Source organism: Macadamia integrifolia, chromosome 3 (assembly GCF_013358625.1).
Source record: "Macadamia integrifolia cultivar HAES 741 chromosome 3, SCU_Mint_v3, whole genome shotgun sequence".
NCBI lineage: Eukaryota > Viridiplantae > Streptophyta > Magnoliopsida > Proteales > Proteaceae > Macadamia > Macadamia integrifolia.
The window spans coordinates 34,665,808-34,685,806 of NC_056559.1; the positions used below are offsets into that span (position 1 = coordinate 34,665,808).

The window sequence follows — 19,999 nt, forward strand, 5'->3', positions numbered from 1 at the left end:
TCATTGGTCCCCACATTGATGTAGGGTTGCATAATCAGGAAGTTTTTTTTTTCTTCTTTTTATATTCATTGATGATATTTTGATAATTTTACCAAAACTTGAAATTAAATATAATAAATTCAGCTATCGATACCCATGTGTAGGGGTGTCAATCGGTAGGATTTATACCCTTGCATCGTGACCTATCTATTTAAGGAATGAATCGTCTCGTGTTGGGTGTAGTCTGGAGTCGAGCTTTAACTGGTCTTCTCCTAATTGGGTTGATCGGTCTATAATTGGGCCTTAAATAGGGTAATAAACAGTCTTTGATTGTCTTAGATTTAAGATACTCTAACATATTTTATTAAATCATCAACAATTTAGAAAAGATATTACAGTTAATTACATTCAATAATTGACAAAAAAAAAAAAATCAATATATATTCTATTCTATTCAAAAAAAAAATTTTAAATATACATATAAATGGTCGGGCTAAATGTGTCGAGTCGAGTCGGGCTTGTAAACTGTCAAGCGCCGTCGGGCTTACCCTTTGTACTGTGTACTGACTATTTATAAATGAGCTGGACTTGAGCCCATCACATTTAATAATCGGTGTAGGTCAAGTCATTCTTTAAATGTTCGGGTCCAATTAGTCTAACCAGTGCAGGCTTGGGGTTGACATCCCTACATTCATGTAGGATTGCATGACCAGGGGAGTCTGGTGAATCTTCATGTATGTGAATGTACATTCTCTCTCCTCATTTAATAGATGCTATATCCACCGGACCAGGGATGTTCACGTACATTCATGTATGTGAAGATTCACCGCTTTCTGACCAGGGAGTTTTTTTTAACCTGTTTATTCATTTCCATTTGTTAAATAATGTTCCTTACATAATGTTGGATAAAAATTTGGCCATTGAAATGTATGTGTGATCCCTTATCACATAGAATGATAATCAATGTATTGTAAAATTACAAATAGTGAAGTATTCTACTTCACTGGGCATGGTGACACCTAAAATGATCCATTTTTATTCATTTTATTAGAGAGAAAAAATATTAAAATATAAGATTTTTTTTTTTATAACAAAAATACAAGAATGTGAGACGGAGTTTCATATTGAAAATGACAATCCCATGGATCAACATTTGTCATATGTACGGACATGGAGCAAAACCCTAATTGAACTATTTTTTAAGAACTTTGGGAAGTGTTTTTCTTGGACTTCATGGAGAGGCACTAATTTCCTTGGGAAGGGTATGTTAGGTGGTTTCAACTTAGTTCAGAGTTGGTCAAATGTTGAAAATTTCTAAATAGGGTGCTTGGGCATACATAGAGATAATAGTATATGCTATTATATAATGGGAGACCATGTGATTAAATTTTTTGATTGAAAGTTGCACATATATTTAATAGTATATGTCGTTATATGGGAGACCATCGGATTAAATTTTTTGATTGAAATTTTACATGTGATCAATTTAATTACACACTATTCTCTTGAATCCGATGGTTAAAGTCACCATATCATTCTATATGCTTGACACTGGTGCACTGGTGCACTTGTGTATATCACTATGTACTATGGTTGCTCTATCACCTAGACATTATAGGCTTGACCTAAGAGTGCACGTTTGACCTGATAAGCACGAGCAAGCCCAAGCCTGTCCAAAGTCCAATAGGGCCTAAGTAGGGTTGTTCAGCCTAGGGTTAAGCTAGGGTTGAGATTTTTAAGCCTAGGGTAGAGCGGGGTCAAGCCTCATGTTGAATCCAGGTCGGGCCTGGTCTATATATATATATCGCTATATGTATAATATAATTATAGATAATAATATCATAAATTTGATTTTTTTTAATTGCTAACTCAACCTTGCCTAGCCCTGAATTGGTACAGCCAAGGTAAAAAACGTCCAACCTGGCCAGTTATAATCAATGAGGGTTAAGTTAGATTGAATTGAGCTTGATAAGGCTGGCTTGGACTGCGATATCTCAACTTGACATCGATTTGGGTTGGCCCTAGGTTGAATTAAGGGGACTTAACGTTGAGCTGGGGTTTTAAAAAAAATCTATCTCAACCAAGCCAATTGAAGCTCTACTTGGCCCCATCCCATGAGAAAAATGCACCCTTTTGGTATGATTCACTGGGTTATTCTTGCAATTCAAAGAAGATTCGAACCACCACTTCAATGAAAGCTTGGTTTCTGCGTCCATCTCTCCTCCCAGCTACTTGGTGGTTGGCCATTTGTTGAGTGATCCCTTACTCTCAATCCATTGATTCCAGAGTAGCTACAAGCTACCTCCTCTAAGAGGAATCTTCTTGGTTGTTTACTACTAGAAAGAGGTACATGAGTCTTGTTTTTTATTTTTTTTTCCACATGTATAAGTAGCTATGGATTCTGGAACAATTCATTTGTATGTTCCCATTCAATATTCCTGTCAATAAATAGCTCCCTCATAAAAAATAAAAAAACAAAGAAAAATCTCATTATACAATTGTTTCCCTAGATCATAAAGTTTGGCTAGCGAAAGACATCAATGCTCTAATTTTTTTTTTCTATGATTCTGTTTGGATCATATCTTTATTATACCCAATTTTCTTATTGGATAAAGGATACTTCTTAAATTTTTTTTGGCATGTCCGAGAAAAATTTAGAAATTTTGACCACTAACTAATAGATAATTCTCTTAATATGCCCTACTTTTGACGAATATTTATTATTTTTCATATCATGTTTGCTTTTTTAATCTAGTTTTAAACTTTTTAAATTTTGACCATTGACTAATAGTTTTCTCTTAAACTTTTAGTCGAATGTTTAAAATTTTTCATAATCATGTTTGTTTTGAAATTTTTATTTTAACAAATGCAAAAAATAAAATGATGTGGACATTCCTCTTTCTCATAACATATAAGATTACGTGTCCTATACCCAAATTTAGAATAAACATAAACAATTTAATAGGATACATCATTTTAATTATGAAACATTTCAACCACGCGGTCTCATGGGCTCTTAGGAATCTAAGTGTAGCACTAAGATATAGATAATGGAGACATATGGAATCGTATTTTGAGGCTCAGGACGAAATTTTTATATTTAAAAAAAAAAAAAGTTAACTTAGTAATTGAGGAAGTCGGCAAAACCGTATTAGAGTCCATGGTAAGTGGGCCTCGTTTGATTTAATTGAGTACTTTGGTTACATCATTAGTCTCACCAAATTGGGTTAGACAAAACTATCCACCAAAAAGGTTCTTGATTTTCTGATTATATCCTTTTTTTTTTTTTTTTTTTAATCGAATAATACGGTTCAACTCAAAAGTGACCGGAATTAGATCCCTAAATGGTTCAATCTCATCTCTTAGACATCTGGATTTAGGGCAATGGATCAACAAGCAACCAACATGTTGAGGTAATAAAAGAGTTTCATAGAAGAAGAGAGACCGTGAGAGAAATGTACACCATGACAGTGTTTGTAGCCTTTTTCCCTTGACTTAAATTTATTAAGACCATGGTTAAAATGGAAACAAAAGAAAAAATTTATAAGTTATAGCATGTTTAAAACGTTTTTGAATTTGAATGTGATGATAAAAAATATGATCAACTATTTTGAAAACTATCCAAAAAAAAAAATTTTTGATATGGGTTTAAAAAAATTAGAACTTTAGATATGAAAACTAATGAAGAAAAAAAAAAAAAAAGCATAAAAAGGGGACCATCCCATGTCTTATTAATTAAATATTCATATTTGATATAGTAATTATAATTTTATATGATAACAAATTTTTTTTGTCAAAAATTCATTTTTGAAAAAAAAAATGAGTATAAAATGTTTTCTATTTTTTGGGTGTTTTTCATCGTATAATTGAAACTAATTCGAAAAATGGTGAAAAAAGGCAGAAAATGAAGGGCATAACAACAATATTTAAGACTTGAAAGGAGAAACCCAGTTTTTCTTGACCCATAGTAAAAAAGAATCTCTTAATCCATAGGATTTGAGCTTCTATTGAACTCTAAAAGGGTATTTCAGAATTCAGACATTTAACGACAGGGTATAAAATTAATGACAATATTTTTGTTTTTTTGTGTAATTAATTAATGATGACATTCACTCTTTCAAAAATGAAACTACTTAGAGTAGTGCGATCGAGTCTTGAGAATGGCCATTTTGTGCATAAAAATTCAAAAGCTTAGAATTGATTCAAAACTCACCCCTTTGAAGACTCGGCATAAGCATAATCAATACTAGGTAATATTTACTGTTTAATCATAATTTTAAATAACAATTAGTGAAGAGATACTTTATTAACATACTCATGAGAAAAATAAATAAATCCCAAGTAAAATCCCTAGTACAACAACCATTGCACAAACGTGGCAAACAAGCCTCAAGCATGTTTAAAGATAATTTCTTGAGGTGGGACCCACTAGAAGCCTATAATCTTTTTTTGGGATAAGGACCTATAACCTTACGGTCCTTTCCTAGGGGGGATGGACTAATCTCTCATCGACGGTACTTCACGAAAGGTCTCTCTCTCTCTCTCTCTCTCTTGGAATTATTTCGGGGTCAGGGAATTGTTGATATGTGGCCGTGGCCGTGGCCGTATTATAAAAGTGGCTACCGCAAAGGAATTGTCTTCATATTTCATTCACGTTTATTTCGTATTCCCTTTATCAAATATTAAGGTTTTCTTTTCCCAGTTCGAGCTTCACGTGGGCTAAGTAATGCCATTTTGCCGGCCAAAATTTTCTCTTTGTTCTTTTCTTTCTGTTAAAGATTTTCTCTTTCTTTTAAATCTTAAAGCAGGCTAAAATCCAGATGGGCCCATAAAGAACAGAATAAAGAAATATGATTGGATTAGGTTAACGTGTGATTAATGTGCTTATTTATTTGAAAACGACATGTGAGCCAAATGGCCCTATGGATTTACTTGTTATCTGGCTAAAGATGACCCACAAGAAAAGTAGAGGGTTTGAAATAGAGAAAGTTTTGCTGTTATAAAGAAATGGAATATTAATCCACTTTCTCTTTTCATTTCATTTCTTTGGTTGTAAACTTGGATAATTGAAAAGTTTTCATAATTCAGATAATAGCAAAATTTTATTAATTCGGATCTACAATTAATCTAGCCCCATGGCTCTGGCCTATTGGGTTGTGTGGCTAACTTAATACCCTTGTCACCTTTATACGAAAAGAGATGTCATGCGCTACCTAGCTCGTAACCTTATCTCCCATGTTCTAATTGATATATTGAAGCATATAAATTCTCGTGCTCTAACAAAACTTGAAAATCCTTTTTCTAAGGAAAATAACTTGATCATCCAGTGAGTTGAATAATTGATGTTGTAATTAAAAAAAAAAAAAAAAAAAAAGGTTTTTCCAACCCTTGTTTTACTATTGTGGTTGATTTTCCATGTGAAATATTTTTTTCAATAACCCAGTTTCCTGGGAACAACAAAAATAAATAATTTACCCAACACTTTGGTAATTAGATGAAGCTTTCGTAAGGTGAAATAATGACTCTTTGAACAATTGTATACAGCGGGGTAGTAATTATGACAGTCAAAAGTGGATGAAGATTCATGATTCATCATGAATGGAGGAATTTGTTTTCCTTTTTTTTTTTTTGTCTAAAAAAATCTGATGCTTGTCTGTTGCAATGGAAGTGATTTTTTTTTTTTTAAGAATTTCATAATTAATTATCTAATATCATTATATAAAATTTTTAAATTTCTTATCATATTTATTTTTATACGTTTTTTTAGATATATATTTTATTTTAATTTTCAAATTCAAAGAATTTAGATGCAAAAAAAAAAAAAAATTATAATCAAATATAAAGTGATTTGAAGTGAGTACAATAATCACATGGATCGAGTTCATCTACAAAGAGGAATCTGAGGGATAATAAAAAATGATTACAAAAATTTTATTTTTAAGTTTTAAAATTTCACTTTTGCTTTCCTTTAATTTCCTTTACAACCAAACAGAACCTAATATTGAAAAGAGATTATTCTTTAATTTATTTCCAAGGTTTTGAATCGTATCATGACACCTAATCTACCATACAATGGTAGAAGTAACAATGTCAAAATGGAACCGAAATTGAATATTGGAAATGGAGATGTCAGTTTATAATTAGATCAAATTGAATCGGACCACAAAGAAATGATGTTCTTTTGATTTCATAGGTTCTCTTTTCGATTTTGTTTGATTCAAAATCCGTTGTAACTGAATAGAAATTGGTTGGAAAACTGCCTACACCTGATATGAACTGATAAAAAATAAAAAATAAAAACTTACGAATCCCTTTCTCTACCATTTTTTTTCATTTCCCGCAACCTAATTTGTAACTACACCAACACTTGTGAAACATTAAAATTTTCCTCACATAACAAGGATTTAGATAACAGAATCCTGAAGCAAATAGTAAACAGACCAAAGAAATCATCTATTCAAAAGCAAATAAAAGGCAATGACAAAGCAAAATGTTAAACACCATATATAAAAAGGTTGAAAAAATGGGTGCAATCAGGCCAAGCTTAGGTTGGAGAAATGATAAATTGTGAACCAATTAAGTGGAGCCCAGTTCATTTTGTTCACAGGTGAACCAAATTTTGGTCTAAACTTCCACAAAAATCTAGTTTTTAGATACCCAATCCGGTTGGATATCCTTACATCATCCTTCAGGCCGATACCTTAAGGTTCTAAACTGGTGCACCAATCAGAATTGGTGTCACTCTATCAATTTCAATCTTATTCTTGAAACCATACCTCTCCCAATCATGGATTTAGGTATACATATTGATATTATTAGTACCTGATATCAATATAATATCGATAAAGATTGACAGTATCGATCAAAAACTGTTTTACTTTTGAATTTACATCTGATATTGAGGTGATATTAACCAATCGACATTGATATCGATAATTAATGTGGGCACTGATACCGACACCTAAAACCCTATTCCCAAACTTTCCCCACCCCAACCACCCCACCACCACCTCCACAGCAGCACCACCACAACCACAAAAAAATCTGCTCCCCCCACCCTCCCCCCCAAAAAAAAAATTCTACCAATTGGGTTTATTTATATGAATCATGATCGAAGTCTCACCAACCCTACAAGTGGAAATGAAAAAAATCTCTCCTTGTAAAGGACTTTGGCCTAAATCAAATCTATGAACATACAGTGCCAAAAATGTGGTCTAATCCACTTCACCGGATGAAGTAAACGTCAACTCAAAGTTGCAACTTGCAAGAAACTAGGGTTTCTGCAACTTGCAAGATAAGACAATAATGGATTTGAGTGATAAACTTTAAAGATAGGAATGGATACTTAAAACTCAATTAAGCTTCATAAAACATATGAGCTTACAAAGATTGTCCAAAGACAAACTTTTACAGAGAAGAAGAATATCCCAATAAAGAATCATTTCATATCCAAACCTTATACATTTTCTTAAATGGCCAAAATAAGGAAAGTCATGAGTCAAAGGTCAGAGCTCCAAAAGCAATAGTCCAAATCTCATACTAACAACTACGAAGATGGCTTTTTTGGGAAGGTCAAAGCGTGTGCATGCCATTACAGAAAGATAAGGATGACCACTCCTAGAAAGTAAGTGGCTATCTTTGAGAATAATCACGGGGAAAAGGTTCTCTTAGGGATATCAATCAGTCGGACTAGGTTAGTTTTGATCGGGCTTAATTGAATTTTCTCAATTTCACATTATGATAGACATGTTTAAGTAATTGGGCCTCATAGGATAGGCATGGTCCAATTTATAAACGGTCAGTCAATTACTAGTCTTTAATTGATCTATCAATAGTTGAGTTACGTGGCCCTTAAACGAACTAATGAGACATTCATCTGTAAATAAGCTTTAAATTGTCGGCTGAGTCGGGCTATTAATCATTGAGTGCCTGTTGGGTTGTGTCCTTGCATTGTGACTAACTTTTTTATATTCATGTCGGGCTTGAACCTGACACATTTATTAAACTGGCCAAGTCTATGTTACCTCATTGGAAGGCTCTGAACCTCTTCTCAACTAGCAAATGATCGAATGATGGCTTAAGAGGGCTTGTATATCCTATTGGGAATTCTTCAGCTTAGCAGCCCAGCAAACGGAGGGTGGTCTACAATCATGAGATTTCGGGCTTCACCGATGGGTTTCGGTAGGGCCTGTCAATGCGGGTTTGGAATTAACACCCCTAGTTCTCTATCTGTCAAGGCAACATCCACCAATATTGTTTTGTCATCTCCCTCATTTTTTCATGAAATGTCATCGTTGCCCTTTGATATACGATACCATTTTATCATCGCATCTCATTGGTACACTCCTATATACCGTTTACTCAGCAAACCCTTTTCAATCCCCACAATGACAATGTTGCAAGAAATCTGCAACCACACTAATGGTGGTGCTGGGAACTATATCATCTATATGGACCATATGGTTAGAAACTTGGAACAAAAGAAAGAAAAATAATAAAGAATCCCAGTGAGAAGAAAATATTGACTTTTTCCTTACAAAATCAATCCAAACTCCTAAAGCTCCCTTTGATCCCTACTCACTAACCATGAAGGATTCTGCTCATTTACACGGATATCAAAGTATTGACCCTTTCCTCAATTGTTTGACTTTGTCCAATAGCTAACGCACTTAAAAAGTCAGTTGGTTGAGATGAATCCCCCAATACCCACATGGGAAAAAAAGGCTTCCAATGCAATAGTCTACTTTCCCTCATCTTTTTTCAAACTATGAAAATGGCCAGCATAGCTAAGGGACCTCTGGAAGCTTGGCCACTCCTTTACAACTACAGATGTTTCTATTTAATAGGGACAGGAGGTGAACAAATGGTTCCAAATGAGGACCTCAAGATCTTACAGAGAATGAAACCATTAGAAAATTATAAACTTGTGGACTCCTGAGATTCAAAAGACCCTGTAATTAATCAATCTTTTAAGCTTATGTTACATTATTTCTTCCTTTTGGCCTGTATTATTCATCATTCAACCTATACAAAGTCCACTTAACAAATCATATAAAATAAGATTTCAAGTTGACAAATGAGGAGGCTATGTGACTTTGAGAAATCAATACTGAGACAAACCAAGAAGAAATGCAAAGTCCTACCTTGAGGTAATACACTTCTGCCTCGGTTATTACTTTTATTGAGAGCAGATTGAAGTCAGAGTTTCGAAGAACAGAATTGGGATCCAAATCAATCCCAATCGTCGGTTTGAATCAGTCAAGAACCAGCCAGAATTGAATGCAAGTTTTTATTATTATTATTATTTTTTTTTTTTTTTTTTTTTTTTGTTTTTTTTGATACCAGGGTGTCTGGATCTTTGATCCGACTAGTCTCTGGGGTCACTGTGATACCATTTACACAGGACCGGGTCAGTCCGAGATGGAAACTCTTGTGCGGTGACCCCAAGAAGTTAGGTGTAGTGACGAATGTTTGATCATGAGACCTCGTTTCCTGAGACAGAGTTTCACTAGATAATTTTGGAGCGACATTACCCGGCTCCGTTCTGCTAGAAATCCAAGTTTTGATGTTATGTTAGAAGCTGAGTGGGTTACTAAGGAGTTCTGAGGAGACTATATTGGCAGCATTGGCAGCATTGGCAGCATTGGCAAGGTATCCTTCTGTGCTGCTTGTGGATGGAGAGGAATTTCAGAATTTTTCAGATGTGATTAATTATTGTCTTCTTGATAAACAGGGATGAATGCTGTTGGAGTTGAGTTCCTAATATGATCTATTCTAATGGGGACTAGGGCTTCTTTGTGGCCTTTCTTTTTGTATATTCTCTTGTATACCCATCACCCTATTCTTTGTTGAGTTTCAAATTTGATTTAACAACTTAAAAATAAAATATCAACCAGCCCATGAAGCCTGAATTATGTTTTTATGAGGCTAGTAATCAGTCAGGGTTCATCCAGAATTCCAAAGTGCAAGGCCCATGGCAGCCCCTAGTGTCCAGCTTTGTGGGTGCCATGGTCTCAAATACTAAAAATCATACTTGAATGCCTAATAGAAAATGGATCACAATTGAATTTCTGATGGTCATTCAACCTCAGGAGTCAGGACCATGTAATCATGCCACTTCGTTGCATAACAGAAATGTGACCAAACAAGATAAGAACCTTAAGACTTTCCTGTACATAAAAAATCAGAGAAAAGAGTTACAAGTTCATTATTATTATGCTGGATTAAACATACTTTAATCTGTTCACATAACCCTCACTTCCTTGCAAATTCAGAAGACAAAAACTAAATTTTCTCTGGCTACCTCATCTAATTCTCTAGGCAAATTGGGCAGTCCATTCCCACCATTCCTTTTTAATCCCACATTCTGTGACCAAACATCCTGTCAATAACACTCAAGTTAGCTGATCTACAGATCAGTCTGAACTGAGCTAGGGAAGGTTCAGCTTAATCAAAGCTCTGCCAATAATCTATTCCAGAATCATAGATGCAACTTGGAGACAAAATTAAGCAAACACTCATAGGGGATTGAGACTGGCTCAGCTTATTTAAAGTTCTATCAATGAGCTACTACAGCTTGGAGACAAGTTGGAGACAAAATTAAGCAGAGACTTGAAGGGATTGGGAAAATATCATAGCATTTCCATTTCACCAGAGTTAGGGTCTTTGATATCAGATGATATGAACACCCAAATAACTTTGATAAGCACAAGCAAATTCAAGAGGGGAAAAATGATATGTTCCCTTCCAAATCTCTCATAGAGCATATATACAATGACAGTTGACAAAATTAATCGGCACTTTCCTTTTACCACATTTGCAGATTTCAACCACACCCAGCGTTCTGTTCAGCCCTCACATTCTCCTCCTATTCTTCTGAGACCAAACTTCTCAGCTAGCAAAATTTAATCTTCTCAATGTAGCGATATGGCATTCTCACCCTGTGTCAACAAATTGCAGGCATTCTCTACAGAAAAACTTAGCTTCCACAAGCCATACACTCTTCTCTGTTCTCCAGAGAACAGACCATTTGAGCCATGTTAGTATTGACATCGGTAACTTTGGCAGCCGTTTCCTATGACCAAATCAGAAGATTAATTCAAAATCAATTATATAAAAAACCAAAAGGGATCATTCAAAACAGGATTACAAGAATAAATAGAAAAACTTACATAAAGAACAGAAGTATCAACAGTGAACTTGATGGCATCAGCTGCTGCACGCGAACGTAGATAGTACATCCCAGTTTTTAAACCCTAGCATATGCAGCAAGAATATTTAAAACTGCTATGATTCCAGCAGAATGCATGACAAAATTCCAGACTATATCAGCACTATGTGATAGTAAATACCTTGGACCAAGCATAGAAGTGCAGAGATGTTAGCTTCCCAAAATTAGGTTGTTCCATGTGTATATTCAAGCTCTGACTCTGATCTATGTAACATCCACGATCAACAGCCATGTCAACCAGTGTTTTTTGCTTAATCTCCCAGACTGTCCTGATATCATTACAACAGATCAATTTAGTATTACATTGATATCCATAAAAATCCATTTTAAGAGATAATACCAGTTGTCAGGAAATAGAGATATCATACTTGTAAATAGCCTTGAGATCATCAGGAATTTCTGGGATTTTCTGGACTGAACCATTTTCATAAATTATCTTGTTCTTGAGAGCAGGAGACCAATGACCCAGTTCAGTCAAGTCATGAAGAAGATGCTTGTTCACGACTACAAACTCCCCACTAGAAAAATAACCAGGAATTAGGACACTACATGCAAAACAATAGATAATTGCCTCCACAAAGTCTAAATGCAAGCAAAAGCCAAAAACAAACCTCAGAACTCTGCGGCTGTAGATATTAGAGGTATATGGCTCAAAACACTCATTGTTGCCAAGAATCTGACTGGTTGAAGCAGTGGGCATTGGTGCTACAAGAAGAGAATTTCTTACACCATTGTTGGAGATCATTTCCCTAAGAGCAGACCAATCCCACTGGTCTGATGGTGTAACACTCCACATATCTGGTTGAAGAATTCCCTGCACATATGCATGACCTTTTAAGCTCCTAACTTAGCATGTAAATATGTTCTTAGTGCATGCAATCTGTGTTATGCATGCATCATGCAAAAAATAAAACAGTAACTACAAGCTTATGTCTAGAAGCTCCTCAGATAATGGTTGAGTTCAGGATAGAAGAGGAGATGTGTGACTTCATGTAACATACAGCACAATCAGCTCCCATGGAAATATTCCAGGTGACTTCAACACAACAAAGATGACAGGATACAATTCAGGCCCAATCATTTGTGCCATCTAATGGCACCTAAGGCTCGCATGAGAAGGATGGTAAGTATTGCCTGAGATATAGGCAATAGGATGTTTTGTAGAAGGCATAGATGAGTAATTGTTAGCATCCAAAGGTAACAAACCCATCAGCATATCAAGCTCAACTCAAAGTCACTAACCTTGCTCACTGGGCAGCCATGATATGTTTCATAAGGGCCATGTTTTGCTGCAAGTTCAGAAGAAGCTTTGAGAGCATGGTAGTATATAGTTTCAAAGATGTCCTTGTTCAGTTGTTGAGCCTGCAATATCCACAGAGCAAACAATCACTAAAAGCAAATAAACTAGCCTCAAAAGATGCCACTTCAATTTTATCTTCAGCATCAACGATACCTCTGGTGATTCAAAAGGCATGCCAAGCAGGATGAAGGTATCAGCAAGACCCTGGACTCCAATCCCAATCGGCCTATGCCGCAAATTTGATCTCTTTGCAGTTTCAACAGGATAGTAATTAATATCAATAATTTTGTTGAGATTTGAAGTAACTAGTGCTGTAACCTGTCACAGAAGCATGCAGAAACCATATTAGAAACCCATTTTATAAAATCAAAATCAATACATAATTTCAAATCAACATGCAGTGGGAAACATATAGTAGAAAATCAGGTCAGTAATTATAGGCAGGTATGGGGAAAAACCACAGATGTAATCACACACACACACACACACACACACACACACACACACACACACACACACATATATACTATGAACAGGAGCAAAACTCGTCTCAAATGCATGTTGAGAAGACAATTTTTTTGTTTGGGGGGGGGGGGTGAATATTGATCAGATATAGTATCACATAAGATTCAAGAAAACAGACCTCAGCAAGCTTGTCAAAGTCAAAATACCGGTTCTTAGATCCTCTACTTCCCACCAACTTAGATGGGTGTGACTCAATTGGAACCCCCTACAACAAACACAACAATTGAGCATCAGAGTCAACCAGACAGTAAAACTTTTAAATCACCTTGACTGGTGCACAGAACTCACCCTTTCTCTCACATATCGCGGTAGAGCAATGGATGCCAAATTACAAACAGCAGTTTCAGTTGGACTTGTGTACTCAATGATCTCTGTGCATAAGTTTGAAGACTTGATAGTTCCCAGGTTCTGCTGGTTACTTTTTCTGTTGCAAGAATCCTGAAGAAGCAAAACAAAATCAAGAACAAATCCAAAGAATTTAAACAATACACAGAATTTGAACCTTTATGCATAGTATACCTTGAAAAGCATGTAAGGGGTCCCAGTTTCTATCTGGGATTTCAGAATCTCAAACCAGAGGCTGTGTGCTGACACAACTTTCTTTGCTTTGCCCTGAGTTCAGAAATGTAGGAATTGATCATTATTTCAGCTCAAGACAAAAATTCAGCAACAATGCGTTGATGGGCTTACCTCTCTCTCATATTGGGTGTACCGTTTCTCAAATTCTACTCCCCAACAATCAGCCAGACCTGGAGCCTCATTGGGGCAAAACAGGGACCACTGACCATTACCCTGGACCCTTTCCATAAACAGATCAGGAATCCAGAGAGCATAAAATAGATCCCGGGCTCGGTGCTCTTCCTGTTACAGTGCCAGACATTAAAAAATCATCCTAGTTGCTAGCCTGATACTAAAAATTATTTTGGAAAAAAATAATCACGCACAAACAACACAAATCTGCCAAGACCCTAAAACTAATATACAGACACTTTCATGTACAGCAATGTCTTTAATGACATTGCATCAAAGAAATCATTATTAGATACCTTTCCATGGTTCTTTCTGAGATCCAGATACTCAGAGATATCAGCATGCCATGGCTCCAAATATACAGCAAATGCACCTACAGGCAGCATACACAGTGACATTATTGCATGAGAACAGTTCTTCCAACAGATTGTTGAATCAAAATAAAACACATGCATACAACCACATATGCAACTATACATGTCTAACCAACAAGCTAACACATGCATACAACCACATTAATGATTGCAAGTAAACAGCCATACATATCTAAGCACAAATACAAAATGCATATAAATGCCTTCATGAATGCCTACCTTTCCTCTTGCCTCCCCCTTGATCAACATAGCGTGCAGTGTCATTGAATACTCGAAGCATAGGAACAATGCCATTAGATGTCCCATTTGTGCCACGTATATAACTACCAGTAGCACGAATATTATGAACAGAAACACCAATTCCTCCAGCTGATTTGCTTATCACAGCACACTCTTTCAAAGTACTATATATCCCCTCAATGCTGTCCTCTTTCATGCACACAAGGAAGCAGCTACTCAACTGCCAAAAACCATCAAATAAAGTTAAGTGGAGAAGACAATGTGATATATATCAGAAACTGAGAGAGAATAGGTGTCCAGAACATACTTGGGGCCTTGGTGTCCCTGAATTGAAGAGAGTTGGAGATGCATGGGTGAACCAACGTTGGGACATAAGATGATATGTCTTGAGCACAGAGTCAATATCATCCTTGTGGATCCCAACAGCAACTCTCATGAGCATGTGTTGTGGCCTTTCCACCACCTTTCCTTGAACTTTCAAGAGGTAGGACCTATCAAGGGTTTTGAAGCCGAAGTAATCATAATCAAAGTCTCTGTCGTAAATGATCTCACTGTCTAGGAGGACAGCATTCTGAAACAGGTATAAATCATGTATAATAAATATCATACTCAGACACACTTATAGATTAAATCAGAAAGCAAAAAGGCATTGCAAATTGAAACCCCAAACATCTAAGCAAGAGCAATTAGTACACAAAATTGTCTCGCCACCCATACAACTGCTAGAATTTAAAATGGACTCGTGTTGAATTAAGTGGGTGCTATCATCAACAAGCAAGAAACAAATGTAGTCACACCCACAAAGGCTCATTCATATTAAATTGAACTTGTTTTTGAGTAGCTTTTGTTTTTGTTTTTTATGACAAAAAACACAAATACAACACAGCATCCAATTCTAGGGTCTACAAGTAAAAGGAATTCAGACTCTGTAATGGAACTAACATAAACTTATAAATCCTACAGGATGGAGATACTCTATACTACCTTCATGATGATTTCATAAACATCGTCAGCAACAAGGGGGGACTTCAGTCCAGACCCCTCGTTGACATGATTGTACATAATTTTGATCCTGCATCAAGTCATGGAAAGCCCCAATTCAGATTTCCATTTTGGAGAAGGAGAAAAAAAAAAAAAAAACAACAGACTAGTACCATCTGGAAATAAAAGTACAAAAATAGACCAGAACTATGGGACTACTTACGTCTCAGAAAATGATTTCTTTGTATTCTTATGCAGATTTGAAGCAACAATCCGAGCAGCCAACTACAGCCACAAATAAAAATAAACAAATCAAGCTAAATCCCATAACGCATCGATGTCATTATAAGATAAAATCCGAAAGAATCCAGGATGGGGGGAGAAAAAGGGTAATAGCCAAACACTAAGAGTAGTCCAATTATAACTTAGAACAACCAAAGGGAGATACAGTCTGAAATCCAGCATACCCAGAAAGCAAGAAACATATAAGAATACTAACCGATGCATAATCAGGGTGATTGGCAGTCATGGCAGCAGCGGTCTCGGCTGCCAATTCATCAAGCTGACTGGTAGTGACGCCCTTGTAGACCCCAGCACAGACCTTCTGAGCCACAAGCACCGGGTCACAGTGCTCAATACTGAGCCCATAACTCAGCTTCTTCAACCGAGCAGTGATCTTATCGAAATGCACCGACTCCTGACGGCCGTCTCTCTTCACCACATACATTTTCGCACCCTAGCGTCTTAAACAGACTCTCAGAACCCAGATCAAAATCAAAATCAGTAACGGATAAGGAACCTCTTCAGTGAGGAATTCTGTCGAACAGGTGACTGACAGACAGAATCAGAATTGGATATAACGATGGAACGAGATTTCGGATTTATATATAGAGATTGAGAAGAAGTGTACGCGAGAAGCAAAGGGGATTTTGAAAATTTCTCTCCACATTTGAAGGTTTGAAGGTTTCCCTCTCTTCTCTGGCTTGTTTTTTGGAAAATTTCCCGCCAACGATATAAGAAATGGAATCAATTACATCGAAAGAGCGACCTTTCTTTTTCATGTAGGTGTGGCGCGCGCGCGCCAGCCTGCCTCCTGCTCATGTTTGTTCGGTCGTTGGTGGAATGCGGTGGCTCTGCGTGAATGCCGCGGGGACCACTCTCACCACTTCTTCTTGCCGTTCTTTAAAGTATAAATACTGGGCCTTCGTTCTATTAGAACAAAAAAATGAAATCTTCTGTTTGGTACATTTATGGTCTGTTTCTATTTTTTTAGAACAAAAAGTGAAAAAAAAAAAACTAAAAAAATGAGATTGGACGGAACTCCAAAAATCTGAAATTTTACAGTTTCATTCCATTTTACAACAAAAAAAAAAATCCGATAAAAATCTGAAATTTTGAAACACAATTTTTTCTTTTAAAAACTACGTTTTGACACAGAAACTGAAATTTTCGTTTTTGACACGAAACGGTGTTTCTGGAACATAAACGATACCAAACTATTTTCAAAAAATTTTCGTTTTTAACACGAAACGGTGTTTCTGGATCGTTTGATAACGGTTCAAGAAACGCGTTTCTACCGTTTGTGAGTCAAAAAACGATAGAAACGGAACAAAAAACATCTGATAAAACTATTTTCATTTTACTTGTTTTCAAAAATAGAAATTGAAATTTCTACCTATTTATGGTTCAATAAATGATCCAGACAAAACAAGTTTTCAATAAATGATTCAGGCGAAACAAGTAAAACTTGTTTTTCCGTTTCTGAAAATGACTCGTGGCCATTCTTTAGCTAGTTACTATCGACTTCTAGAAACATGACTTATCAAACACCTTCAATTTCGTTTTTATTTCTAAAAATGGGAATTTATGTTTCTGTCGTTTATTGAAACAGAAAATTACAGAAACATTATCAAACGGGCCCTTACATGAAAGGCCTTGGCCATTGGGTCATGTTTCAAAATCAGATCTAAATGGCTCTATTCCAATTGGAATCGGTTTGACTCGATTCTGAATACACCTTATTTTTTATAATTCTTCTTTTCTCTTGGATTCGCCATGAATCTAGGTTTTAAGAATCGGTATCATATTTATTGATCCGCATCCGTGTTTGCACCAAAACCAATACATGACCAATACCTAACTGAATCTTTTTTTGTTTTAAATTAATAAATAGATATATTTAACTCAAAGGAGAGAAGAAAAAAATTACAAGAAAATTATGCCACCTAGAGGAATAAACAAATAGAAAAACAATAGGAATAAAACATTACCCGTAGAAGTTAGAACTTTTTATTTTTTAATAAAAAATAAACACTTTATTAAGAAAAATCACACAAGGTGAAGCTCCTTTCCATAGAAATTAGATTTGCAAGACAAAGAGGTAGTTTAAACCACCAAGACTTAAAAAGATCAAATCTAGTAGCTCCCTGAGCTAAACAATGTGCCTCTCTATTGTTAGCGCAAGGCAACAATCTGAAAATAACAAAACTAAACGTCTCTAAGCATATTAAAATGTCTTTGACTTCAATAAGCTACCCCAATCAAAGGAAGGGGGAAGCCCTTTACAAGCAACTCCAATACAAATATTCCCTTCCCGAATGAAGGTTGAAATTGCTGAAACATTAAGAAGATTAGGTTCTACATGATTAAAGATTGCATTATTTATGGTCTTCCAAATCTACCACAAAACAGACAATCAAATGGAATTAAAACCTGTCAAATAGAAGTTAGAACTGTTACCTATTGAAAATTGGATCATCCCAACAAGGATAACAATGAACTTATTCTGTTATATATTTTTCAAAATTTTTAATCAAACGAGCTAAGAAAATAAGGAGCAAACCTTAAACGATGATAATTCCTCCTACGCCAAGCAGAGAATAACCTAATTCAATGAAAATATCATCATATTACAATGATTAACTAATGTCTTTAACCCTCCCTTTAAAAAAAAAAAAAAATCTTCATTTCAATTCATTTATAGACCACCAAACTAAGCCAAAAGGACCCACGCCAATTTAAATCTCATGAACTTTACTACTTTGTTATGGACATATGGTCTACCAAATTTAAAATTGGTGGGAAAAACTTGAATTGATTGATACACCACCATCTCGTGTTATTATCCTAAAAATCCCACGATGGGTACCTAGTATCCTACCTTTTGAGAGAGCTTACCTTCATTTATAGATTGGTAACACATAAACACAACCATTAGTTGTGATGTTTTGTTTTGTCACGATGCAATATACCCTTCATCCATGAGTTTTTTTGGATCGGCTTTGACATGTCCATTTGAAAAAGAAAACACATTATCTCCCAAGGACATTTAGATTAGATTGAGAAAAGATATTTTAGATTTTCATAATTATGGGGTACAGATTTAATGGTGACTTTTGCTGTTTTAGGAGTGAGATTTTTCCTTTCACGAGGGTCGGTGATGATATCGCCAATTCTATGTCTGGTGCATACGTTACATATCCTAGCAACCTTCTCTCTTTCTTATATATTTAAAAAAACTTTGAATGATGTTAATTATATGGGGAAGAGAATGTTACCTGGTCATGTGGTCTTGTGCCACGTACGGATCCCATGGGTTCATGAGTCTAAACATCCAATAAGAGGTAGGGTAATCATTTCGCTACTCGTACGTGGCATAAGAATGCACGATTGTAATGTATTATTTTCTCCTAACTATGAGATTACTAAAGGATTGTATGGATTGCTAATCTATCAAATTTGAAATTCAAACTCAACCATAGACCCATCATGTGCCCAGATGTCTGACATTGTGTCTAGTGTTTACATAAGCTTTCGTTGATTTTTTAATGGAATTCATAAATTGTTATTATTTTTATTGTCTCCATTATATTAATATATGAATTTTCCACTTAAAATTCGATTAAATATTTTATTATTATTATTATTATATTTTATCCTATCTGTAAGTAGAAGGAGCACTCGTACGTGAGAAAATTGCATGAAATCCTATCTAACCACGCAATTAAGAAATGAATCCATCAGCAGATTATACATTTTAGCTACTTGGATGAAAATCCAATAATCTCGATTATTCAATATTTAGAGAGTGGTCATTTGAAGGGGTATCTTAGTGTAGGTAATCATTGCACCCTGCACCTTGTTGGGCAGAGGTTGAGGGTTCAATTTGGCATCTTCCACTACTTCTCAAGTGGTTCCATCACAAATCACAATTCTAATAAATGTGCATGTGGGGCCCACGATTTTTCATTTCACGGGTGTAGGTTGTTCATTTGCCTTGTCGTGTTTAGGCACAAGCACCACGCAACTTGTCAGGAATCTTTTTTTCCTTATCAGATACCCTCACATAAATTTACAAGCATCCTTCTTCTTATTATTATGTACTGAGTACTCTCTCATGGTATTCCATTTGCTAGTTTGTTATTTTTTTGTGTTTTGATTTGTAAAATTCCTGTTAGATTTAAAGAAAACTTTACATGCGAGCAGAAGATTTTATCACTCAAAACATTTCCCCAAAACTTGAAAAAATAATATATTTATAATAAAAATCAATGCAATAAATTCAGCGTCATTTCACCATCAACTGATCTTTTGGAAAGATTAGCACAATAATCCACCACT

General features: G+C 35.5%; 1 protein-coding gene across 1 annotated transcript; it reads right to left on the reverse strand.

Annotated features, from left to right (window-relative positions):
- Positions 1-10,597: 10,597 nt before the first annotated feature.
- Positions 10,598-16,514, reverse strand: LOC122074597 (ribonucleoside-diphosphate reductase large subunit). Its single transcript, XM_042639490.1, has 17 exons — positions 15,879-16,514; positions 15,603-15,664; positions 15,383-15,470; positions 14,706-14,969; positions 14,378-14,618; positions 14,081-14,157; positions 13,725-13,895; positions 13,554-13,646; positions 13,323-13,472; positions 13,153-13,239; positions 12,663-12,827; positions 12,452-12,571; positions 11,821-12,023; positions 11,578-11,727; positions 11,331-11,478; positions 11,151-11,234; positions 10,598-11,053 (listed from the first exon to the last, which is right to left on the reverse strand). The coding sequence occupies exons 1-17, from the start codon at positions 16,104-16,106 to the stop codon at positions 10,958-10,960; spliced, it is 2,427 nt and encodes an 808-aa protein (XP_042495424.1). The 5' UTR covers positions 16,107-16,514; the 3' UTR covers positions 10,598-10,957.
- Between the last annotated feature and the right edge of the window lie 3,485 nt (positions 16,515-19,999).

Bases quoted from the DNA above. Each gene is read 5' to 3' on its own strand.
- LOC122074597 (XM_042639490.1), bottom strand. From the start codon at position 16,106: ATGTATGTGGTGAAGAGAGACGGCCGTCAGGAGTCGGTGCATTTCGAT. The intron at 13,896-14,080 runs GTATCTAATAAT...GCACTGTAACAG, and splicing joins TCAGAAAGAACCATGGAAAG to GAAGAGCACCGAGCCCGGGA. The intron at 11,479-11,577 runs GTATGATATCTC...TAATGATATCAG, and splicing joins GATCTCAAGGCTATTTACAA to GACAGTCTGGGAGATTAAGC.